The sequence below is a fragment of the Mastomys coucha genome, unplaced genomic scaffold (assembly GCF_008632895.1).
Source record: "Mastomys coucha isolate ucsf_1 unplaced genomic scaffold, UCSF_Mcou_1 pScaffold15, whole genome shotgun sequence".
Classification (NCBI taxonomy): domain Eukaryota; kingdom Metazoa; phylum Chordata; class Mammalia; order Rodentia; family Muridae; genus Mastomys; species Mastomys coucha.
Genome location: NW_022196897.1, coordinates 20,473,875 through 20,485,035, shown reverse-complemented (window position 1 = coordinate 20,485,035; position 11,161 = coordinate 20,473,875). Strand labels below are relative to the sequence as shown.

At 51.3% G+C, this 11,161-nt stretch overlaps 2 protein-coding genes across 8 annotated transcripts in view; both read right to left on the bottom strand.

Moving 5' to 3' along the window:
- The window catches only part of St6galnac4 (ST6 N-acetylgalactosaminide alpha-2,6-sialyltransferase 4), a 12,673-nt gene extending 7,176 nt beyond the window's left edge, over positions 1-5,497 (bottom strand). Inside the window, exons 1-3 of one of the 2 annotated variants that reach the window (XM_031369847.1) lie at positions 5,371-5,497; positions 4,916-5,016; positions 2,719-2,904 (exon numbers count right to left, since the gene is read on the bottom strand). In XM_031369847.1, coding sequence (XP_031225707.1) covers positions 2,719-2,904; positions 4,916-4,927 — 198 coding nt within the window. In that variant the 5' untranslated portion in view covers positions 4,928-5,016; positions 5,371-5,497. The remainder of the gene's footprint in view (positions 1-2,718; positions 2,905-4,915; positions 5,017-5,370) is intronic. The other variant, XM_031369848.1, reaches the window with a different exon arrangement.
- Positions 5,498-9,160: 3,663 nt separating this feature from the next.
- The window catches only part of Pip5kl1 (phosphatidylinositol-4-phosphate 5-kinase like 1), an 8,097-nt gene continuing 6,096 nt past the window's right edge, over positions 9,161-11,161 (bottom strand). For 3 of the 6 annotated variants that reach the window (XM_031369844.1, XM_031369843.1, XM_031369845.1), the window contains 3 exons: positions 10,378-10,490; positions 10,003-10,153; positions 9,161-9,749 (listed from right to left, as the gene is read on the bottom strand). In XM_031369844.1, the coding sequence (XP_031225704.1) occupies positions 9,482-9,749; positions 10,003-10,153; positions 10,378-10,490 (532 nt within the window). In that variant the 3' untranslated portion in view covers positions 9,161-9,481. The remainder of the gene's footprint in view (positions 9,750-10,002; positions 10,154-10,377; positions 10,491-11,161) is intronic. The other 3 variants (XR_004118520.1, XM_031369842.1, XM_031369841.1) reach the window with 3 other exon arrangements.

Sequence of the window (11,161 nt, the reverse complement as noted above, 5' to 3'; positions counted from 1 at the left end):
CCCGGCTGTCCTGGAACTCACTCTGTAGATCAGGCTGGCTTCGCCTGCCTCTGCCTCCCAAGTGCTGGGACTAAAGGCATGGGCCACCACCTCCTGCTGTGTCTGTCTTTCTTGACTATTTGCCACCATGTACCTTGAGAAGGGTCTCCGAGAACCCTGCTCTGGCTAGGTTGGCTAGTGAGTTTACCCAGACAATTCTGTCTCTGCCTCCCTAAAGAAGGGATTACATCAAGTTGCCAGGCCAACCTAGCTTATTGTGGGTTAATCTTGCATGCAGAGCACACACTTTACGACTGCTCCATTTTCCAGATCTTGTCCCGGTTTTTTTTTGAGACAAGGTCTTGTGTCCAGAGACTGTCCTGGGACTTAGGTGCTGGCACTGCAGATGTGAGCTGCTACCCAGACCTCAGGCCCATTAAGGGCCCCATCTCCTATTTGTTATACCACCCAAGAGGCAGACACTAGGCAGCCTGAGTGCACACACTCAGAGAAGATTGCCACGGCTCCCATGAAAGTGCTGGGCCCTCACCTGGAGGAACTCAAGTTTATAGAGCCATGTAAAAGATTAGTTCCACTCAATAAAGACATTGTGAAATCCCACTCAGCTCTTTTTTATACATATATAAGATGTTGATTTAAGAACTCATAAATCCATTTTCTGTACTACAATATTAAAAAAAAAAAGATAGTGGGGCAAGCCTATAATCCCGGGACTTGGGCATTTGGCAGGATAATCAGTTCAAAGCCATCTGCCACACTGCAACTTCCAGGCCAACCAGGGCTATGTGAGACCCTCTCCTGAAAAAGCAGAAAACAAAGAAAAAAACAAAAATATGTCCTTGTTGTGTCCTTGGTCTGGGCCTGTCCTGGCAATGGCAGGCTGTCTCTCTAGTGATAATCGGCCCCATCAAGGGTTGTCAGACTGGCCCTCACAGGCCAATTGTTTTCCTTCATTACAAGAGAGGAAAAGGTATACCTGCTGACATTCAAAATCTGGATTTCCCACTTAAGAAAAAACAAATGGGGCTGGAGAGATGGCTCAGCGGTTAAGAGCACTGACTACTCTTCCAGAGGTCCTGAGTTCAAATCCCAGCAACCACATGGTGGCTCACAACCATCCGTAATGAGATCAGACGCCCTCTTCCGGCGTGTCTGAAGACAGCTACAGTATACTCCAATATAATAATAAATAAATCATTAGGTCAGAGAGAGCTCTGGTTAACCGGAGTGAGCAAAGATTCTAAATTCAAATTCCCAGAAACCACATGAAAGCTTACAACCATCAGTACAACTACAGAGTACTCATATACATAAAATAAATAAATTCTTAAAAAAGAAAAAAAATGGAGGCAGGGAAGAGGGGTCAGGGGACATGAGTCCAATTTCAGACCCTGAGAAGGACAGGAGAGAAGGAGGGAGGGAAGGAGGGAGAGAGAAAGAAGGGTAGGTGAATGAGCTGGGCACTGTGGCATGAGCCTGGAATCCCAGCACTGAGGAGACAGAGACAGGTAGATCCTCAAGGGGCACTCGCCAGCCTAGCCACTTAATTCCAGGCAGTGAGAGAACCAGTCTCAACCAATCAATCAGTCAATCATCAGTCAATCAATGTGAACAATGCCTGAGAAACAAAGCCCAAGGCTGACCGTCCACACACCCAATCCTTCTAGAAAACATTCTAGAAGGGCCTGAGTATCTAAAAGAACTCTGGCCATACTATGGTGGACTGGATCGTGTTCATCCAGGACACCCTGGCTGCCATCGTCCCACCTGGGCATTCTTGGGGAGTGGAGAGCTCACATTTCGGGGAGTTTTCTTTCCTTTGTTTTGGTTTGGTGTTGGTCCTGGGGATTGAACTTAGCCCTCGACCTTGCTAACCTTGCTAACCTTGCTAACGATGACTGAGCTGTAGCCCCAGCCCAGCCCAGTCCAGGTGTTTTCATTTCCCCATCAAATCCTCACACTGCAGTTGGGCGCTGTGCACGGTGTGTTGTCTGCCAGTCACCCTTTGAATCCTTAGCACAGCCCAACATAGGCAGGGATGGGGACATGACAGGTCTCCAGCAACCCAGAGCTCCCAAGCATGGCCCTAGGGCCACCAAGCTAAGAACCAGGACTGTAGTGCCAATAACTACAAGATGGCTTTAAGGAGCCAGTAACTGTGAACTGTGACACATAGGGCTTCTGCTATTAGGATCAAGGTTGTGAATGTCTCTGAATCACACCAGGTGGAGTAAATATGGAGAAGTGGACGCCATGGGCGGGAGTCATGGCTGTCTTGTCACTCTCAGACCTCGGTGTCCCCGTCTCGTGACTCCTGGGACCATACATAACCTGGACCTATGCTGGCTCTTTCTCCTCAGCTGCCACACTGTGACAGACTGATGGCAGGAGCTAAGCCATGTTTGTTGAGCATATGGTATGGAGACCCAGAAGTCTGAAGACTTCTTGTGTTCCCAGGTTATCCCCAGTGGGCAGCCCTCCCTATTTTTCATCCCCAGCTTGTAGTTGGGGGTACCCAGGCAGTATCAGCGTAGTGCAAATCCTATTTCCTCCTAGATCTTGAGTGTTCGGAGAGGACAAGTGACTGGCAGATGTCGCACAGCTGGTGATCAGTGAAGCTAAGCTCAGAATTCAGGCTGATTTGCCACCAGCCTCGTTCTCTCTGTTTCCTAGAGCTGGGGACCCGCTGGCTCCCTTAGCATTGCCTGGCTGACTCACCTTCCCGTCTGGCACGCTGCTGTAGCCACTGAAGTGCAGGGGCCCTGGCACGGTGGATCTGGGGGCCGCAGGGAGGTGGCGGTCCAGGCAGGTTGCCAGGCAGAGTGGCAGGCAGGCCCAGCAGCACAGGAAGACATAGACAGCAGAGAGTGTCAAGGTGCACAGTATGAGGAGCAGAAGGCGGCCCTGAAGGAGACAGCAGTCACATGCCTGTGGGGCACTTGTAGATAACACCCAGCCTCCCCATGTAGAACCTCTTCAGCTCCATTGGCGAGACCTCAAGGATGCCTAGCTCTTGGTCCTCCAATCTAGAGACAAGTCCCCCGAATCCCCTCTTCCAGGTCAGGACACTCAATTGGGATGAAGCCGCTCAGAGCCACACAGCAAGGGTGTAATTTCCACATTGCAGAACCCAAATTCTCACCTAGAACCCAGATACATTATGCAGTCTGGGGTCTCCATGGCCTTCACCCCAGGGCACTGCTACCTCCATCACCCCACCCCCTACTGAACCTGGGTATCCCTTGGGCTGGCTGGGCAGTCCAGGAGGTGGAAGGGACTTGAGGAAAGCATCACTTAAGAAATGCTTTCAGAGGCTGGAGAGATGGCTCAGTGGTTAAGAGCACTGACTGCTCTTCCAGAGGTCCTGTAGTTCAAATCCCAGCAACCACATGGTGGCTCACAACCATCTATAATGGGATCCGATGCCCTCTTCTGGAATGTCTGAAGAGAGTGACAGTGTACTCACATACATAAAATAAATAAATAAATCTTTTTTTAAAAATGTCTTCAATGGCTTACTTGGTGGTAGCAGTGAGTTTTCTGTGCTTGCAAAGGAGCCAGGTTCCAAGAACCCAGGTAGGGCACCTCATAACCACCCACACCCAGGTAGGGTGCCTCACAACCTCCCACTATTTAGATAGGTAGATAAAATAGATTAGATAGATATCTCCACCTAATCTAATAATAATCTAATAATCTAAATATCTAGTATAATAAACATGGTAGCTCATCCCTTGCCTGAGGCAGTACTGTTACAAGTTTGAGCCATGGGACTAGAGAGATGGCTCAGAGGTTAAGAGCCCTGGCTGCTCTTCCAAAGGTCCTGAGTTCAAATCCCAGCAACCACATGGTGGCTCACAACCATCTGTAATGAGATCTGATGCCCTCTTCTGGGATGTCTGAAGACAGCTACAGTGTACTTATATATAATAAATCTTAAAAAAAAAAAAGTTTGAGGCCAACCGGGGTTACACAGTGAGTTCCAGGCTAGCCTGTACTACAGACCAAGACCCTGTTTCAAAAACTGTAACAGACAAACAAACAGATAATGCTTTCAATAGCTGGGATGCTTCTGCTCAGCCACTCCCACTTCTAGAAAAAACTACACCACAAGCCACTGGAAGAAGCCCTCTGGTTCGGTCACCTGGGGGTGGCCTCCTGCACACCCACTGAAAGCACCCAGCAAGGTGTCTGTCACTGTGTGCTGGGCCATCCATCTCAGTACCTGTGACTCTCAGAACTCCAGTTTTCTAGGCCCAAGGCCATTCCAGAGGAAACACTAGAAGCTAGCCAGTGTGCCCAGAAAGGCAGAGGTGCTGAACAGCCCCAGCACATCCTGCCAGGGCCCACCCTTCCTTGTCTGTCCATAAACCACATCAGTTTCTAAAAATAAGTCGCCTCTGTGTGGCCAGCTGTCCAGGAGACCAGGTTCACAGCTCTAAGGTCTTCGGCTCTACACAACAGCTGGTCCGCTGCCCACAAGGGACCAAAGACCATGACTCGGGCAGTGGTAATTAATCTCCCCACCCCAGTATTCAGGGGGTTCACCTGTAAAGACGAAAAGAAAAGAGCAGCTGACCTGAGCCTTCACATCAGTCTCACACCTCTTTCCCAACTGGGTAACACTGAGTTACTTCCATTTCTAGGGGAGAAGAACAAACTGAAACCAAAAGGGGAAGACACCGGCCTGGGGTCACAAAGCCCCAGGAGCATGGGGCTGGCGCAGGAGCGACCACTAGGGCTGTGTGGGAGGGACTCCGCGTTAGAGCATGTGCTTGGGCTCTGAGCTTCATCCCTGAACACCAAAAGGAGTTGAGGGGAATCACTATAACTCCGGGCGTGGGAAGTGGCTGTAAAGCTCTGCCCAGGTTGCCCCTAAATCCCCAGGCAACTTTCTCTCTTCCCTGTCACTTACCGGGGCCTTCATGCTGCCTCTGCCCTCAGCAGTCTGGAGGCTGCTGTCTCCAGAGCCTGGGATGAGAAAGTCTGGAAGCTGGTCCCAGGATATGAGGGAAACTGAGGCAAGGGAAGAGACAAATCCAGGTCAAGGAAAACGAGCCCAGGAACTAAAAGCCTTAACGGTCTCCAAGCATGTGACAACGTGTCCCATCCTAAAGGCCTTGGGTTCAGAGACCTTGCCAAACCAATCCCCATTGTGCAGATGGGGAAGGAGAGGCAAAGAGGGGGCGCTCTCGGCTCAAGGTCATCCATTCGGTCGGAGGCAGGCAAAGAGAGCCAGGAGCCAGAAGAACATCGTCCCCGTCCATCCCAACTCTCTACCGCGGGGTGATGGAGAGGCCTGGGGCGGACAGGATGTGGGGTTTTCACCCGGCTAGCTTCCACCGTCCCCTCCCCAAGCTGGGTGCTAACCGAACGAGTAGGTTGGAGCGCGCCGGGTGCTCAGGATGCGCGGCTCGGCGCTCCATGTCCAGTGGGCCGGGCCAGAGGGGCTGGAACCCGGCCCCGGGTAGGAGGCGGTGCTGCCGCCGCAGCTTCGGAAGCCTGGAAGCTGGGGCAGCTCAGCCGGGGGCGTGGGCGGGGCCTCCGGGAGGGGCGGAGGCTTCGCGCTCAGGGGGCGGGGCCTGCGCAGCGCCGGCGGGCCGTGCGTGGCTGTCTCTGAGACCTCCGGGCTGGGGGCGAGGTCTCGACGTCGAGGGCGGGGCCTGTCTAGTTTGGCTTCCCACTCTAGTCCTTGTGTGGTTGGAAGACTGCAAGAGATCTCCAGAAGGTCTGAGCCACCCTTGTAATGGCTACTGGCCGTGGAGACTTAAGGTTCTCCATTTCTGAAATTGCCCGGGAAGTGACAGGGGACAGGAAATGAAGCAAGGGCTTTGAATTAAGCAGCTCTGGGTTTCAGGCTGGTTGGGTTGGCAGCTCAAATACAAGATGTGAATTTGAGTATGAATTTCAGGTAGGCAATGAAGAAGCATGTTTTTGAGACAGGACGCCAGGCAGTGGTGGGCACGCCTTTAGTCCCAGCACTTGGGAGACAGAGGCAGGCGAGGCGGATTTCTGAGTTTGAGACCAGCCTGGTCTACAGAGTGAGTTCCAAGACAGCCAGGGCTACACAGAGAAACCCTGTCTCAAAAACTCAAAAGAGACAGAGCAGAGATAGTGACAGGCAGACAGACAGACAGGACCCCACATATTTCAGGCAGGCTTCAAACTCACCCAGATTCAGCTACCTCTGCTAGAGGATTGGGAGCTGGGATTAATGGCTCAGGTTGTTTTATTGTTGGTTTGATTTGGCTTTTTTCAAGACAGGGTTTCTCTGTAAAGCCCTGGCTGGCCTGAAACTTGCTCTGTAGACCAGGCTGTCCTTGAACTCACAGAGATCAGCCTGCCTCTGCCTCCCAAGTACTGGAATTCAAGTTGTATGTCACCATTGCCCAGCAGGCTGTTTTTAATACAGCCATTTTGTATTGATTATGTCAATGCAGCCTATGCCTGAGGCAGGTCCTCACCCCCTTCTTCTCTGTTAAGTGGAAAAAAATAACCCTGTCCCAGTGAGAAAAGGCAGAGACAGCTCAGAGCACCACCATAAAATTGTACTTCTGCTTGGTTCTTGTGGCCTTCCCACTGCCTATGATCCTCTGAGGATTCAAATGGAATCCCTCCCTTGTGGCTACCTTCTGACCTGTCATATCAAGCCCATTCCTACCTCAGGACCTTCCACTGGCTGCATTCTCTAGTCACATCCCTAGTGGGGTTCCTTGTCTCTCAGTGCAAACCTCAACTCCTCAAAGATCCTTGCCTACGAATGGCACACCCAAGCTATTATTTCAGACAGGATCTTTCTTTTCTTTTCTTTTTTTGTTTTTGTTTTTTTTTGTTTTTTGTTTTTTGTTTTTTGTTTTTTTGAGACAGGGTTTCTCTGTGTAGCCGTGGCTGTCCTGGAACTCACTCTGTAGACCAGCCTGGCCTTGAACTCAGAAATCCACCTGCCTCCGCCTCCCAAGTGCTGGGATTATAGGCGTGTGCCACCACCGCCCGGTAAAAATGCATTTCCAATCGTGTTTGAGGCAGAAAGGGAAGAAAACATGCTCCAGGTGAGGCTCGAACTCACAACCTTATCATCACCCGCACATATACTGCTGTATAAGTACCTCACGCTAACTGATTGCGCCACTGGAGCATAGGATCTTTCTATGTAGCTGTCCCTGTTTGCTTTCTGTTTCTGAGACAGACACTATGACTAAATGCAACGTGAGGAAAAGGTTTTATTTCAGCTTGTAACTCCTAACTCCCACATCACAGTCCATCACTGAAATGAGTGCAGGAGCCTAGATATGGGAACTAGAGCAGAGGCTATGGCGGAATGCTGCTTGCTAACTTGTTTCTCAGCCTCACGTTCCACTACCTTTCTTATTATAACCACCTAGATCACCTGCCCAGGGTGGCCCTGCCCACGGTAGCCTGCACTCTCCCACATCATTAATAGAGAAGAAAAGAAAACTGCTCCAAAGACACCCTACGGGTCAATGATAGAGTCATCATTTCAACTGAAGCTCTCTCTACCCACACGACCCTAGTGTGTGTCACACACAGTCCAGGCTAGCCTGGGATCCTCCTGAGCCTCACAAATGCTGGGGTTACAGGCATTAGCCACATCCTCCCTAGCAGGGCACTGTGAAATCACTCTGAATCACTTCCCTGCTTCTCATACCTATGTGCTCATTAGACTCATCTCCTCCGTCTGGTGACATTCTCAGTCGCCTTCACCACCCACACAGACGATGGGCGAGCCAGGACTGCGGGGTCTCTGAGGTCTCTGGTGACTTCCCTCACAGCCTCAGGCTCTGCCAAGGTTCCTGGCTGCAGGGAGGGTTGTCACCTTTGTGTGGGATCTCAGGGCTCTGAGTTCAGGGTCAGTCCCATGGAAGCCAGACCCCAGAAGCTGTGTCAGATGTTCCTACTTTGTCTCCCTGCTACCTCCCTATGTTCCTGGCTGGACACCTCTGGGCAGCATCAAAAGATGAACACCATCTTGCCAACCAAGAAGAAATTCCTGCAGGTGTTGCCAGCACAGAGTACTTGCCCAAGAATACCCAGAACAGGCCATGTGTCTCTGTTGGAAAATGCCAATTCCTGGAATGGCTGACTGAGGGCAGCCTCTTCTGCAATGCCCCCTCTCCTGCCCTCAGCCCCACCCTCCCCTGCCCTCAGCTGCACCCTCCCCAACTCTAACCCCACCAGACACTTTTCAAAGTCTGACCACATCTGGTGGGCCAGTAGAATAGAGTTATTAAGATGCTTTTCCAGGGTCCTGGCTGACCAGTCTTAGGGGACATCCCTCACCCCCACAAGCCCCACAACCCTACTTCTTGCTAAGATGTTCCCTTTTCCCCAAATTCCAGGTTCTCCCAAATTCCAGGTCCTTCACTGTGCCCTTGGCCTGGGACCCAACTAGGACATGAATGACCCTTCTGGTCTCTGCTTAGAAAGCAAAGCGCCCTTCTCTCCTGACATAACTGGTGAGATGCTTTGGTAATGGCGCCTTTCGCCAGGACTTAGGTCCCAGGCTTCTCCCCAAAGCTGTGTCATCATCATCCCAGCTGATAGCCTGCTACAGGACATCTGCTCAGTCAGTGTCTACTGTGTCTCTGAGGTCTGTGTGTCTTCTTTCCATTTGTCACATTACATGGCAGAGGGAGGGGCAGGGAGGTAGCACCATGCCCTGGAAACACAGCCAGGTTCTAGGATACCTTGAAAGAAAAGGTCATTGAGCACAATTAGATCAGACTGTAGTCCGAGGCCATATTGGTTTCCCAGAGGAAGCAAGAGAAATGGTCAGGGTTGCTATAGGCTAGCTCAAAATTCTTGGGTTGGCCACTAAGGCTTTCCCATTTGTCTGAGAAGTCACTCAAGATCAACAGTGACCCTTGAGGGGCTTCCCTCTAGACCAACTCCAGGAAGCCTGCTTCTGCCTCATTGTTACCCTCTTGTCTCTCAGAGGAGCATGGTGAAGCCATTCCAGAGCTGGGAATTGAAAAGCCTAGTATCTGGGACTGATCTTGCTCCTAACCTGCACCCTAAAAGCTCTGGGCTTGTTTCCCCATTGGAACAAAGGGGTAGGGCCTCCTCCCCTCCCCCTTCTCCAGAGCGTGAGGCTATGGGTATAGGAACTGGGTGGCCAAAACTAAGTCCCCAGGCACAAGTCATGGTGTAGGCTGGTTCCAGCATTTATTGCTGAGTGGTCTTGCTCACCCCCTTCATCTCGTGAACCTCCATTTCGTGGTCTGTAAAAAGAGAATATCAACATTTTTTAATAATAAATGAGCTAAGGGTAGGGGGTCAGGGTCTTTGCTCTATGCAGGGTACAGCACCGTCACCGAATGGGAGCTTAGTCTTCACAGCATTAGTTATGAGCGTGCTGCCCTCTCGTGGCCGGTACGATGAACTATAGGCTAGCTCCTTGGGCACAGCTGGAGAATTGTTGTGGGCGCATTGTCCAGACTGGAAGAAGGCAGACAGGTGAGAGTCACTCAGAGTGCGCCTGCACCCATCGACAGAGGCGACGGGCGTAGTGAGCCGGGCTGACAGTGGAGATGCTCTGGCCTGGATAGCGTATCATCTTCCACAGATGTTCCAGCCGTTTACGAAACCCATACACGGTAGTCAGATCCACCAAGCCCAGAAAATAGCGTTGGTCTGGCCCATCCAAGATATGGAGGGCATTGGGGAGGTTGGGCAGCATCCGGCAGTTCTGGCCCCCCGTTCCCTCCGACTTCGATGCACCTTGTAAGGACCTAGGTATGGGAACAGGATAAAGCTGTCGCCTCCCAGTCAGCGAGCGAGGTACGAGGGAGATAGGTATGCTAGGGGGCTGAGGAATAACGGAGTTGACAGTCTCGAGCTGCAGCGTCCCTTTCACAGACACACACACACAGAGTACTTCCCAGCCTTTAAGCCTGTGCCATGCCACAAGAGGGAAGGTAGTCTCTCACCTCCTGCCTACCTCACCCCACCCATCCTTGCCATCACATCGGAGGCAAAGCTCACCTGAGTGTGCTGAAAAGGCTGTGGTAACCATCCTTCTCGTCCTTGTGGAGAAACTGGATGGCCACCAGGAGGCTGTAATCCAGAATATTCAGCTCCTGCAGGAAGGCGGTGTCTAGCTCCATCTGCCGGATGAACCAGCTCCGCTGGGCTCCTGTTGGGAGCACCACAACCCACCTGAGTCCTCACCACGTGCCTGTGTTTGCCCCGGAAGTGTGAATGCCATGACCAGCCCCATTCTATAATCTACCTTGCACCCCAAGTTGCATAAGTCTGGAGCCAGGATTTGAGTCCTAGGCTGTTAAGAATTTGGGCAGAGGGGACCCTCCTTCCAAACCTCACCTTAATGGAGGAATAGGCAGTGACCGTGTAACTCACCCAGTTTTATGGTCCTTTCTTGAAAGTTGAGGTCCTTCAGCACCAAGACAAGGGGGCTGCCCTCAGGGGCTGGATCCACCCAGCGGCTTACCTCACAGCCCTTGATGTCATACCTGGGAGGAAGGATATACACAGCAATCATTGGATTTAAGGGCTTCCTGGATGCGACTGTTCCTGTATGGGCTACATCTCTGTGGATTTACCTCCAACCTCAGCACCCTTCTAGACTGTGTCCTCATGTTAGAGATGGAGAGACAGAAGCTCAAGCATTAATTTGCCTGTGTCGCAGAGCATGCAAAGAACAGAATGAGGATTCGAACTCAGGGCTTTACAAGCCCAACCCAGGTGTCAGCCCTGCCTGCCTGTCTCTCAGGTATCTTGTCTGCCAGGAGAGGATCCCACCGGCAGTTTGGGTTTGTTCTCCAATTCTAGCTCCATTTATTTATTTCTATGTGACAGCATCATTCCAGAAAGAGTTGGTTTTCTTGTTTCATCATGTGGGTCCTGGGGACTGAACTTGGGTCCTTGGGTTTGGCTGCAAGCACCTTTTCTGACGGAACCATCCCACCTGTTCCGTTCTCTGATTCCATTAGCCCTTCTCAGTTTCTCAACTATAAAATGAGGGTCATTAGCCCAGTGTGATGACCCATAATTCCAGTGCTGGGGAGGTAAGACAACAAGATAGAAAGTTGGCAGTTGGTGACTAATCTGGACTACAGAGACTTCCTTCCTTCCCTTCTTTCTCCTTTCTTTCTTTCTTTCTTTCTTTCTTTTCTTTTCTTTT